At 44.9% G+C, this 13792-nt stretch overlaps 1 protein-coding gene across 1 annotated transcript in view; it reads left to right on the top strand.

Moving 5' to 3' along the window:
- OFD1 (OFD1 centriole and centriolar satellite protein) overlaps positions 1–3999 on the top strand; it is a 64177-nt gene extending 60178 nt beyond the window's left edge. The window contains exons 20-23 of the mRNA XM_019417908.2: positions 59–216; positions 2833–2985; positions 3496–3560; positions 3854–3999. Of these exons, the coding sequence (XP_019273453.2) occupies positions 59–216; positions 2833–2985; positions 3496–3560; positions 3854–3896 (419 nt within the window). The 3' untranslated portion in view covers positions 3897–3999. The remainder of the gene's footprint in view (positions 1–58; positions 217–2832; positions 2986–3495; positions 3561–3853) is intronic.
- Positions 4000–13792: the final 9793 nt, after the last annotated feature.

Genomic DNA, 13792 nt, shown 5'->3' with positions numbered 1-13792 from the left:
TTACATCTGAAAAATCTGATGCTGGAAACGACTTGCTCTTTATTTTCTGTCCCATCAGGTGTAGATCAGAAACCAATGGGAGAACAGAAGGAAGAAGAAAAAATATGGGAACAGCACATGACAGAACAAAAGCGAAGAGAAGACATAAGGAAGAGTGAACTGCAAGAAGCTTTAGAAAGGGAACGAAGAGAACTAGAGAAGCTGGATCAAGAGCGGGTAACGATCAGTGCAACCCAATTCTCTCTACCGGCGTTGGCACGGTGCCCTTCCTGAGTCCCTTGCTCTCAGGGAGGGAGGTCCTTGCTGTGTCCCAAAGTCCTAGGAGTGGCGGCAACTTTGTCTGGTTTTGGTTTTCTACCATACAACATTCTTGCAGTATTACGGACTGTGTTCTCTATGCAGTACTTGACGTCTCTGTAACTTATAACTGGACGTGTGTACCTCTCAACCCCTTTTATTTCACCCATCCGCCACCCACCTATCCTGCTGGCAAGCACCAGTCTTCTGTATTGGAGCCTGGGTGTTACTGGTTTGTTTTTTAGATGGCACATAGAAGTGAAATCATGGGGTATCTTTCTCTGACTTCACTTAGCCTCCTACCCTCTAGGTCCATCTTTTGTCGCAAATGCCAAGATCTCCTCCTTTCTATGACTAACACTCCGTTGTCTGTATATACTACATTTCTTTTATCCATTCGTCTTTGGACGGACGGTCAGTTGCTTCCATATCTTGGCCATGGTAAATCAAGTTGCCGTAAACAGAGAGGTGCATATATCTTATCAAATGAACGTTTTGGGGCTTTTTTGTATAAAGACCCGGTTACGGATTCACTGGATCCTGTGGTAATGGTATTCTCAATCTTTTGAGGAACCTTCATTCTGTTCCTCAGAGTGGCTGCACCAGTGATGACTCCTCCACATCCTCGCCAGCGTGGGTTGGTTGTTTCTTGCCTTTTCAATTTTGGCCATTCTGATGGGTGTGACGTCCTATCTGGTTGCTTTGATTTGCATTTTCCTGATGATTGATGTTGAGCATATTTTCATATCTCTGCTGGTCATCTGAATGTATTTGGAAAAATGTTTATTCAGGTCTTCTGCCCATTTTTGATTGGATTGTTTGGGGTTTTGTTTTTTTCCTGTTTTGGTATTGTGTAAGTTCTCCATATATTTTGGATAACCTTTCATTGGATATATCACTTACAAAAATGTTCTCTCATTCGGTAGGTTGTTGTTTCATTTTGTTGATGGTTTCCTTTGCCGTGCTGAAACTTGTATCTTGATGTAGTCCCAATGGTTTATTGTTGCTTTTGTTTCCCTTGCCTCAGGAGATCTATCTAGAAAAATGTCAAAGGCCAATGTCTGATGACTACCTATGCTTTCTTCTAGGAGTTTTATGGTTTCAGTTCTCACCTTGATGTCTTGAATCTTTTTGAGCTTGTTTTTAAGAATGTGGTCCAGGCGCACCTGGGTGGCTCAGTCGGTTGAGCATCCGACTTCGACTCAGGTCATGATCTCATGCTCAGGGTTCAAGCCCTGCACCGAGCTCTGTGCTGACAGCTCAGAGCCTGGAGCCTGTTACAGATTCTGTGCGTGTGTGTGTGTGTGTGTGTGTGTGTCTCTCTCTCTCTGCCCCTCCCCCACTCGTACTCTGTCTCTGCCTGCCCCCCCCCCCCCAAAATAAACATAATAACGTGGTCCAATTTCCCCAGCACCATTTATTGAAGAGACTGTCTTTTCCCTACTGTATATTCTTGCCTCTTCTGTTGTAGATTAATTGACCATATTAGTGTGCGTTTATTTTGGGGCTTTTTATTCTGTTCCATTAATCGGTGTGTCTGTTTGTGCCAGTGCCATACTGTTTGGATTACTACAGCTTCATAGTCTATCTTGAAATGTGGGATTGTGATACCTCCGGCTTTGCTGTTTAAGATTGTTTTTGGCTATTGGGTCTTTTACGGTTCCATACAAATCTTAGTATTAGTAGGTTTAGTATTACTAAAAACCTGCTTTAGGCGTCCCAATCTTCTCCTTTCCTTTAGAAGACTGAGAGAGGTTGTGTATAACATAGACCTTAGGAGTTTCACAACAAAGAGGAGCTTTTACGAGCTCATTGGCATGCATTCTCCTCTGGTCCTGGAAATAAGCCATAAATAAAGTTTATTTGTGAGAGAGGGTGGGAGGGAGAGAGGACACGCCCATGAGCAGGGGAGGAGGGGCAGAGAGCCAGAAGCCCAAGCAGGCTCTGCACTGCCGGCACAGAGCCCACCTCGGGACTTGAACTCCCATGAGATCATGACCTGAGCCAAAACCAAGAGTCAGACGCTTTAACCCACCGAGCCACCCAGGCGCCCCTAGATCTTGCCTTTTTTAAATGGGGTTTAAAGAAAGCTTCCGAGGTCAGCTAGGTGGGATGAGAGTAACCCAGGGGAAGTGACTGCTGGTCACCGGTGCCTTCCTGGGGCTCCCTCGTCCTCCTCCTTCCTCTGGGTTTGTTCTGGCCTTCTTGGTCCTGATTGTGGTTCCAGGCGTGTGGATTACTCTTGTCACTTTACACGCTTGCTGAGTCTTCTTGAAATCTTCCATATGGATGTTCTTGGACTCCTGGTTAATTTGGCCTAAAGCACAGGACACGTGAGGCGAATTAATCCCCTCCTTCATTGAGATGGCTTGTTTGGTTTCTCTTGCATGGCAATGACTTCAGTTAAGGAAATTGTTCTTTGGCATGCAGGTTGTACTTAAAGGATCAGGATTATATTACTATGCATTTTTTAAACGTTTAAAAGTTGTTGTGATGTATTTGTGTTTCCTATGCTGGTGCCTATGTATTCCACAGAGGATGATTGAAGAATCATTGAAGATTGAAATAGAAAAAGAAATGGAAATGACTGTTGAAGAAACGAAAGCCCAGCCTGTCTGTGGTGAAAATCCTTTAGAGAAGTACATAAGAATTCTTCAGCAACATCGAGACCAGGAGTCTGCAGATAAGGTGCTGATGCTTTGGACCGGCTGTCTGTGGAAGGGGTGCCGGGGGATGCTTTGGTTTGTTTGAAGACCTTAGGATGAGAATCTGCCTTCTCCATCGGAGACCAAAAGTAGAGGCGTAGAAGATGCAAAGTTCAAATAGAGCCTTGAATCTCTTGGCCAAATTTCAACACTTTTGTTTGGGTAAAGATGGAAGAGATCTCGATGTGTCAAATTTGATAAAAGTTGACCTGTGTCTCATTATTTTAAGAACAAGAAAGAAAAAATGAAAGGTGTATTCATGAATAAAAAATGCATTAGTGCTGAGACCTAAATACTTAAGTCTCAGACACTAGGTGTTGAGAATGGGTAGCAGGTGGTTTATTTTGATACACCTACTAAATTTGATGTTTAGAAGTCACCTCTTTTTCAGTTTCTTAAATGACCTTTATCTCAGAGTTGTTAGAGACATCAAAGTATTGAATAAAATTCCTACATGTGTAATTTCAAAATTCTTTTTCCCTCTTGGTATCAGAGTTCAAAGGTGGTCAGAGAAGGCTCCCAAGTGGAAACACTGCCATCTAGCAACAAAGACGAAAGGTATGGTTCCCCCAACGTTACGTTGCCTGCACAAACCATCGCGTGGGGGCTTGTGTCAGCCAAGGGAAGTGTTCAGATGTTTGAGTCTGTCTGTGAGAAATGAGTGAAACAATCAAAATTTAGGGACTTCAAAAAAAAAAAAAAAACATACAGCATCTTTTAATTTGTGAAATTGGTTCTGAAATAAATAGTAAGCAAGGGCACAAAGCCCACAGGGAAAGAATGAGAACATGATAAAGATCCCTGAATAAATTTAACAAAAATTTAATAAAAATATATTTTTTTTCCTTTAGTTTCACAGGCTTTTCTCCCGAAGGGCCAGATGACTTCTGGTAACCATGTTTGCTGCTGACTGCCTTACCCATGTAATGTGACTTGAGGCCTGTTGATTTTCTGTAACGACACAAAATCCTCAATAAAAATCTTACGTGAAATCCCATGTGATTGTGTTTTTCATAATTTTATTTGGGTTATAAACGAAAAATCATCTAGTCTGGCAACACCTCTTCAGGCTTTGTATGACGCTAGAAGGAGCTGGGGGTGGTAGGTTTGTTTTCACCTCCCCATTTTTGTCTTGCGTGATCTGTATTCGAAAACTTACTGGCCAAGTTCCGGACCTACATTTTGGAAGTCTCCTCTGTTGCTTTCCTCTCCAGAGTTGGGCTGCCTACCCCCTGCCAAACAGGAGGCCATCTTCCCCACGCTCTCCTTCTGATCTGGCGCTGGAAATAGACACAGGTCCTTCCATCCCAGGCTCTAGAAAGAGTACGGTATCCCCTCCGGTCTTGCCTTTTGACATCTTTTTCTTAGGAACAAACACAACTCCTTAGATGGTGATCGAGAAGGTGACGTTTGCCAAGCACTTTGTGTACCAGATACAATTTAAAACCTTGATAATGTATAACCTCAATTCTTGTTATCACCATATGAAATGTGTACTAGGACTATCCATATTTTACAGATGACAAAACACGAGGCACAGAGGTTAGTGACTTGGCCAGGGTCTCCTAGCCATCAAATTGCAGAGCCGGGACGTGTGCCCCGGTGAGAGACCGGTGCAGCCTCCACGCTGGGCTGTTGGGGAACTGCTCCTGTGGAAGACCTCCCACGGCTTACAGCATCTTGTCCGGTAGCTAGCCCTTTCCAGGGTGACCTTGAGGGACCACACAGGGAACAAAGGAGATAACTGCCCACTGATGCAGCACCCCAAAACTTCCCCAAGGGGAGGAAGAGGCTCGTGTGCTGCCGTTCCCCTTTCTTCGTGCACACCGGCACCACAGTCTAGCGTCTGGTGTGTGCAACCGCCTCGGAAGGAGTTCTCGAATGACACTGCCAGTATAGTCACCAAAAAGCGTACCTAGGACGGCTCTGAGGGTGACCAAGCACCCGGTTTGCCTGGACCAGAGAGGTTTCCTGGGACATGAGGCTTAACGCGCTAACCGATGGTCACCCAGCTCCTGACGTGGGGTGGGTTTGTCTGGTCTGCCTTTCCAGTGAGGTCCCAGAGACCCACTTCCCTTTACAAATACAGACTGGGCTGAACTGGTTTTGCCAGGGATTCTTACTAGGTCACCGAGTTCCAGGACACCGCCTTAATTTCTGTTTCTGAGGCTTCATTTTTAGTGTATAGAAGCCCAACTGATTTCTGTATATTGGTTTTCTATCCTGCAGCTTTACTGAATTCACGTCTTGGTTTTAACGTGGTTTTCTAGTGGAATCTTCAGGGTTTTTTATATATAATGTTATGTCGCCTGTAGATAGAGACCATTTTACTACCATTTTTTGATTTGGATGGCTTCTCTTCCTTGCCTAATTGCTCAGGCTTGGGCTTCAAGTATTGTGTTGAATGAAAGTGGCAAAGTTGGGGCATCCTTGTGTTGTTACTGATCTTCAAGGAAAAACTTACAGCTTTCCACTGTTGAGTAGATTAGCTGTGGGCTTGTTACATATGGCCTTTATCGTGTCGAGGCACGTTCCCTCTATACTCCGTTGAGAGTTTTTATCAGGATATTGAATTTGTGAAATGTTTTTTCTGCATCTAATGGAATGATTGAATGATTATTATCCTTCATTTTGTCAATGTGTTATATGACGTTGACTTGCAGATGTTGAGCCATCCTTGAATCCTTAGAATAAATCCCACTTGATCATGGTGTGTAATCCTTCTAATGTACTGTTGAATTCAGTGTGCTAATATTTTGTTGAGGATTTTTGCATCTATGATCATCAGGGATGTTGACCTGTAATTTCATTTTCTTATAATGTCCTTAACTAATTTTGATATCAGGTTAATACTGGACTTGTAAAATGAGTTTGGAAGCGTTCCCTTCTGTTTTTTTAGTAGAACTCATCATCTGGTCCTGGACTTTTTGTTGCTGTTGGAAGAGTTTTGATTTCTGATTTGCTCTCCTTACTAGTAATTGGTGTCTTCAGATTTTCTATTCATGGTTCAGTTTTGTTAGGTTGTGGGTTTGTAGGAAGTTATCCATTTCTGCTAGGTTTTCCGGTTTGTTTGGGTATTATTGTTCATAATGGTCTTTTAGGAGCCTGTGTATTTGTGTGGTATCAGTAATAATGTCTCTTCTTTCATTTATAATTTCAAGTCCTCTCTCTTCCCCCCCCCCCCCTTGGTTAATCTAGCTAAAGGTTTTGTTTATCTTTACAAAATACCTAGCTATTAGTTTCATTGATCTTTTTTATGGTCTCTCTAGTCTCTATTTCATTTATTTCTGCTCTGGTCTTTGTATTTCCTTCCTTAAGCTACTTTTGGGCTTAGTTCTTTCTGTAGTTCCTTGAGATGTAATAATGGGTTTTGTATTTAAGCTCTTTCTTGTTTCTTAATGTAGGCATTTACTGCTATAAACTTCCCTCTTGGGACAGTATTTACTGCATCCCAGAAGTTTTGATACATTATGTTTCCCTTTTCATTTATCTGAAGATTGTTTTTGATTTTTCTTCTTTGACCCATTTGTTGTTGAAAAACGTGTTGATTAATCTCCCTGTATTTGTGTGTTTTCCAGCTTTATTCTTTTTGAAAAAAATTTTTTAACGTTTATTTCAGTTTTAAAGACAAGGGGGGAGGGTCAGAGAGAGAGGGAGACAGAGAATCCGAAGCAGGCTCCAGGCTCTGAGCCATCAGCACAGAGCCCGACGCGGGGCTGGAACCCACAAACCGTGAGGTCATGACCTGAGCTGAAGTTGGACGCTCAACTGCCTGAGGTGCCCAGGTACCCTCCAGCTTTGTTTTAGTAATTGATTTTTAATTTTATGCCATTGTAACTGAAAAAGATGCTTGATATGATTTCAGTCTCCTTAAACTTTTGGACTTGTTTTGTGGCCTAACATATGATGTATCCCGGAGAATGTTGTGTGTGTGCTTGAGAAGAATGTGTTTTCTCCTGTTGGTTGTGTGAAAATCCATAAAGGGAAACCTTACTTAGAATGGAGTTGGAAGGCCCTGTAGGGCGGAGCTCTCACACACACGAACTTTCCATCACCGCCTACTTCATTCCTGTGCCAGAAATAGTTCACTTTATTGCTCCAATAGGAGGAAGGAAGATTGTCTAAACAGCAGCAGCCTAGCCAATAAGAAACTGCCACAAATCAGCCGGTAAGTAACCATCACCACCCTAAACTCTTGCTTTTCTCCAATAGACTTTGAGCCCCTCCCAACTTCCTCCTTGTTCTCTCTAAAGTGATGTTCCTCTCCCTTGTTCTGCAGACTCTGCCTGTGGTTAGCCATAGCTTGCAAGTTCTGAATTGCATTCCCTCTGCTACTCTTGCATAAACTCGTTTCGCTGGTAGAACAACTTGCTCTTTTAAGGTTGACATTACCTGGTGATCAGAAGTGGGATGTGAAGGAGATGAAGCCCTGAGGAACTAACGACCCTCCGAACTGTGTGCGATGCTCACATGAGCCGTTTGTGCCCTCTGATTACCAGTCGTCTTTTTCCTAGCGGTTGGATAGATCTCCTCTCAGACTCCTGCTCCCTCTCTTTGGTTCAGCTCCAACTTTAGCTGGGATCTGTTTTTGTTTTTAGGAAGGCATCACCCTTCCTGGGGAGTACTCCTCGGTTTTTGTTTGTCCTGTTTCTGTTTGCTGCACCTTCTTGGTGAGTCACCTGTCGTGATCAAAAGGGGGGGAAACGCATGATTCCGGGTGTTTCAGAACAGCTGTTGGAAAACGGTCTCTCATAGTTAAGACACTTTAGGGAATCCAAAAGCAAGATAGGTTCGACCTAGTCCTTGGACCAGGCTCTTGTGCCTTTCTGGAAAAATAGGTGAGTTTTTGGATACTCTGGAGTTGTAATGACCGTTCTGGGGAAACTTTGACTTAGATAAATCCACCTTAAGGGGCACCTTAAAAGAGGATCCCAACCCTCTCAGAGACAATGGAGTACGTCGTTTGGTATGCAGAAGCTTCTAAAAGCCAAGATGATTTCAAAAACATTCCTAAAAAGGATCCTTTACAGCACGCAAATAAAAATTTTTTCGTGAAAAAACAAACTAGCCATCTGAGCAGGTAACCTTAACTTAATCCATCTTCCACAAATACAGTTTGAATCCAGCTCCTGTTTTGAGTTTTCAGGGGCACCTGGGTGGCTCAGTTGGGTAAGCATCCAACTTGGGCTCTGGTCATGATCTCAGGGTTCATGGGTTCACCTCGGGCTCTATGCTGACAGTTCAGAGCCTGGAGCCTGCTTCCCAATTCTGTGTCTCCCTCTCTCTCTTTGCCCCTTCCCCTCTCATGCTTGCTCTCTTTGAAAAACAAATAAGCATTTAAAAGAAAACTAAAACTTTGGAGTTTTGTTTTTGAAACGTGGCTAAGGTTTTTTGTGAGGGTTTTTGTTTTTTCTGTTTTTTAAACGAAAGCTCTTACGATCTCTGTTTACGTATGTGGATGTCTTTATTTTTCTACCTACAGATAGTATTGCCAAAATCAATTTGTAAAGAACTCTATTTAAATCGGCTTAAAGAAAAAAAACATGTAAATTAAGTAAACCCAAATGTTTTCTGGGTTCACATGATCCGGGATAATCAATAAGTAAAAGCTAATTGAAGTTTGTTGGTTTAATTAAGACTAACATGCCTTAGAATTCTCAACATTGAGGGGCATGTAGGTGGCTCAGTCGGTTAAGCATCTGACTTCAGCTCAGGTCATGATCTCGCGGTTTGTGGGTTCGAGCCCCGCGTCGGGCTCTGTGCTGACAGCCTGGAGCCTGCTTCGGATTCTGAGTCTCCTTCTCTTTCTCTGCCCCTCCCCCACTCATGCCCTGTCTCTCAAAAATAAACATCAAAAACTTTTTTAAAAACAGAATTCTCAACACTGACTATAATGCAAACATGTTGTCTCTCTTGCAAAGTCTGTCAGTAAGAAAATTCACCTGAGGTGATGGGTGCTGGTGTCCAATGTCTCGTGAAGTTTTTTGTGCGTAATTTGAACATAATTGGCGGGGACAGTATTTGGCGAAGGCCTCCTCAGAACAAGGAAGGCAACGTGGCCCAATTAACTCCCATACACGAATGCCTGGCTCTGACACGACTCTCTAACGTGGACTGTGTCCAGTTGGACTACATGTCACCGTATATGGGAGACAAAGAAGTAGAAATTGCATAAAAGGTTACACCCCGACGTGCTCGGGGCTCAGCCTTTTTGGGGTCTTTGCCTGCTGAGCCCGTGCCTGCAGGAATAAAGCTGCTTGCTGGGAAGAAGAGCCTCTGTGTTTGGTCTCACTGTGCGAGAATCCTGCTACGTGTCTTGGGGGCTCGCTTCCAGGATTCAAAGTCGATGCTTTCCCCCTCCTCTGTCACCCCGGAGTGTGAACCTCGGAGCGCTGGGAGACGACACCTCACCTAGCGCCAGCGGACCGCTTGATCCATAGGCGACCGGCCCCTCCCGGTGCGGAAGCGCACCGGAACCCGTGAGGCCCAGGAACTGGCTCAGTGAGTGCTGCCCAACAGACTGGTAAGAGCCGGGTTCGTTTTTGCAGACCTGCCCCTAAGAGGCAGAAGGAGAGCCTGATCCCCCCCTCCCAGAGTTGCCCGAGTAGGTCCATAAGGAATAAGGAACCGAAACCTCAATTCGAAGGCGCTGGGTGGCGGGGTGGAGTCGCCGTGTGACTGTGTGTGAGTGAGACGGACAGCCGAAAGGTTCCGACCCGACCGAAGGCCAGAGCGAGTATTGAGTTCCCGTCCAGGGTTCCGTGGCGACCTCCGACGGTTTAAGGTAGCGTTAGACTTCCTCAGGCGTGTGATCCGGGTCAGGGCTTGATACTGAATCCGCCAACGCTAAGAGGCTCCTGAAATCTCTCCTGGAGGGTGGCGAGTCCTGGCCTCCAGAGGGAGGTGTTCAGTACAGTACTTAGAGTTAGATCTGTGTCGTAGGAGACAGGGTAGATGGTCAGAAGTTCCCTAAGTGCAGGTGTTCTTTGCCTGAAAGGGGCCAAGAAAGGCAAGTATTTGCAGACTCACCCCCTGAGGCCTCTCCTCAGGAAAAGCCACCTATTAGACCCTTATGCCCTCCTTATCCAGGAATACCAGGGATAAAAAAAAAAAAAAACACTTCTCCCCCTGAAATCAAGGCCCGTTCAATGTATCTATTGACTGAAATGCCTCATGTTGGATTTGGCCCCATAAATGTTCCATTTCAGCAAATAAAAAGGACCAGGGCAAATTTTCAGACAACCCTGATCAATATATACAAGTATTCTAAAACCTAACCCATGTTGCTGAAAAAAGAAAACAAAACCCCCAAAAACTCAGGATACTTAGATCTGTTAAGAAACATGCTTTATGCTTAACGATTCAAAAGTTGACCATCTCAAGATTTCTGATGTAACAGATAATTCATAATTGGTTACTACTTAGTTTTCCCTGGAGACGAAGGTTTCTAAGAGTTAAAATTCTGCTAAATATAATTAAGACTGATAAAAATAAGGAAAGTAACTATGTAGAAAAATGGGAGATGTGTAAGAAAGATATAAGGAATGGGAATACATTTTTGTTGAAAGTAAAAGAAAGTAATTTTGTCCTAGATGAGTCTGGTTGTTGGGAGAAAAAGGGCTTTGGTCAAAATCTGAAAGCAAAAGCAAGTTGTAGAAGGTTTGTGAAGGGAAATCTTTGGAAAGAAATTTTACATGCGGTCAGGACAGACTAAGGTTAAAACGAATGGATTTTAAAAGTACACTGGTATGAAATTAAAATTCTGCTTTACTTTGTTAAAAAGGCAAAGGTTTCTTGAAATGTTGGTATGTTTTTGAAAAAAAATAGTTTTTTTTTCCCCCTTTTGTCTGCCCAAAAAGATGGAAAAAAATTTTAACCAAAAGGGCAGGACAGCACACCCTTTTGAGTTAACTGAGGCCTTGGTTGAAATTGCCCCTCCTTTAATCCAAAGGCTGGGGAGACGGTGATGATGTCCTCACTGCCAGCCTCCAAATGTTCCACATTTGTGTTCTTTCTGTTTAGCAAGGGAATGGATGCCTGTGCTGTGTGAGGGATAGGTGACTACCATATATAAAAGGCTTTTCCTGGGTTACATAGGAGCCATTTTGCCACTCTTAGCCCAGTGTATGCCAATTTGTGGCCACCTAGATACTCTAAAACGGATATCCACATGGCTGGAACATATTTATGTGGGCACTGTTGAAAAAGGCAAGGGAATAGACCTCGACTTTGGTCCTTTTGGCCCCCTTGGCGGCCAATTTTATCCTTAAAAAAAAAAAAAATGGTTTTTCACCAGCCTTCTAAAATATATTTGTAAAGAGGATTACTGTTGGGCCAAAACAAAATTAGCGCGTCCTTCTACAACCAGGGAAGTCTTCCCTGGTCACAATCGATACCCCCCGAGGTCCTGTAGGCGGAAGACCGGATCAGCTCTTGGAGGTAGGGTCAAGCCTGGCTAGGAGCAACTGCTCCCAGCACCTCTCTAGACTGACAAAATTCAGGGCCAGGAGATGAGGCTTCTCCTGGCCAACTCTTGGGGTCAGGAGATGAGGTTTCTCCTGGCCAGCTCTGGGAAATGAAGATAAGGGACGGTCTCCTTCTCCTTTTTCCTATAGATGGGCAATTGCCCAGCCAAGGCCAATACTCCTTTGGGACGCATTCTGAAAAATTGGGATGATTTTGATCCATAAACTCTGGGGAAAAAAAACAAAACAAAACAAGACAACTCATTAATTATCATGGGGCTGGGGGTCCTATTAGGGAACTTCCAGTTTCCTACTGGGGTCCAGATTCCATCCCAAGATCCTAATTGGAACTACGACCGTCCCATTAAGAAATGGTATTGCCACCACTTCCCAGCATGTGCTTTAGAGAAATTAAGGAGGTCTAAGGTTAAGCCCTTTAACTATGCTAAATTAGCCACTATTTTTTTTTTTTTTCTTTACAAACACGGAATGAGAGCCCAAATGGCTTCCTGGTGAGGTTGAGGGAGACGCTCATTAAATATATGGCTATCTCCCCTGACACCCGTGAGACTGAGACGATTTTAAAGGACAAGTTTGTCACTCAGTTGGCCCCGATACTCAGAAGACACTGCAAAAATTGGCTGTTGTCCTGGAAGGAACCCTAAAAGAGCTGTTACAAGCTACCATTCAGGTATATTACAACCGAGATCAAGAGGGAAAAACAGGAAATGAGGCTTAAAAAAATCTGAGGCCTTAGTCGTGGCCTTAAGCACTATGTCAGATCAGACTTCCCAAGCTCCTGGCCGCAAATGCCACTTATATGGCCAGTCAGGGCACCGGAAACTAGACTGCCCTCCGAAGGGACGACAGGACTCAGAGCCCTGCAAGCCATGCCCCTTGTGTAGAGACCATCACTGGAGGTGTGAATGCCCTCACGGACCTCTATATGCGAGGCTCAGATAGCCAGTGTTCCTGGAAGGGACTGATGGGCCCTGGGGGTCTTCGGGGTGGCTCCCAGAACCAAGTGTCTATTGGAAGCCCGGAGCCTCTGGTAACTCTGGAAAATTCAGGTCACTAAAAAGCCAGTTCATTTCCTTCTTGGTGCCGGGAGCCACCTTTTCTGTCCTCCTCCTTTCCAACCCCTCACCCACCCTCTGGAGGGACCCACTCACTGTCATTTCGTCCGCCCCTCCTGCAGGAAAGGTAGCCGAAGCGGGTCCCTGGATTGACCACAGCAGAGTGGAGCCGGCATCTCGAAACTGGGAGTGCGTTCCTGATCTGTCCACGCCGTGCGAGCTGACCCCACGGAAACAGCAGTCGGCCACTCCAGAGGCTCCGGGAGACTGCAGCCCTGCCCTGGTCACTCTGGAAGCCGGCTGATCCACGCACGGCAGAAGCTCGAGAAATCGGCGGTCCGGTAGAACGAATCGACTGTCCTTATTTTCTGTATGTTTCCTTACTGTGATGCACTATCACCCCTTGTTCCTCACTGGTATTGTGATTCTGGCTCTACTCTTTGCCATAGGATGGGCTGAGTACCCCCTGGCCGGCTGGAAATGTGGTTAGACATTTCTGTGAGCGCTCCCCTTCCTTTTGTGGACAGGATACTTCGTTGGTACCAACACGGGGAAATCACAGCTGTAGGAGACCAGAAAATGCGATTCCCACAGCCCTTAGAGTAAAACAAAATGCCCCAAGTCCTACTATCAGGGCTTGGCTTCTCAAAAGTTCAGTTCCTGGAAAAAAAAAAAAACCTGTCTTGCCTAATGGGAAAAAAGTTCATTGTGGTCTCTGTTAAAAATGTAACATGCCTAGACCAAAGATTTTACAACTCAACTGCCCGGAAAACCCAATGGTGGGGGACCCCAGATCACCTTGAGCCACATCCCCGCCCCTTGTTTAACTTCTCTCATCTCCAAGAGCCTAGACAATGTCAACGCAGCCGTCAGATGGGGGGTCGCAGGTGGACTAGACTGGATATGTGGAAGGACAGCCTGTGTAGTACTCCCCTCAGTCTGGTCAGGGTCATATGTGCCAGAAACTAATCGTCCATCTTTCTTCCTGCTCCTACTTGCCAGAGGGAAACATTTGGGAGCCCAAGTGTATGGGGACAGGGAGACTCAAATCAAGCAGCGTGCCTTACACATTGGCGATTAAAAAGATAATAAATGGCCTCCCGAGCGTATAATCCAATGGTATGGCCCTGCGGCCTGGGCAGAGGACGGGTCCTCGGGCTGCCACACCCCCATTTACATGCTAAACAGAATCAGACTGCGAGCGGTTGTAGAAATTATCGTCAGCGAAACTGCCAGGGCTCTTAGCCTC

This window comes from Panthera pardus, unplaced genomic scaffold (assembly GCF_024362965.1).
Source record: "Panthera pardus isolate Hobbes unplaced genomic scaffold, ASM2436296v1 HiC_scaffold_27, whole genome shotgun sequence".
NCBI lineage: Eukaryota > Metazoa > Chordata > Mammalia > Carnivora > Felidae > Panthera > Panthera pardus.
This window is presented reverse-complemented; position numbering and strand designations above follow the sequence as displayed.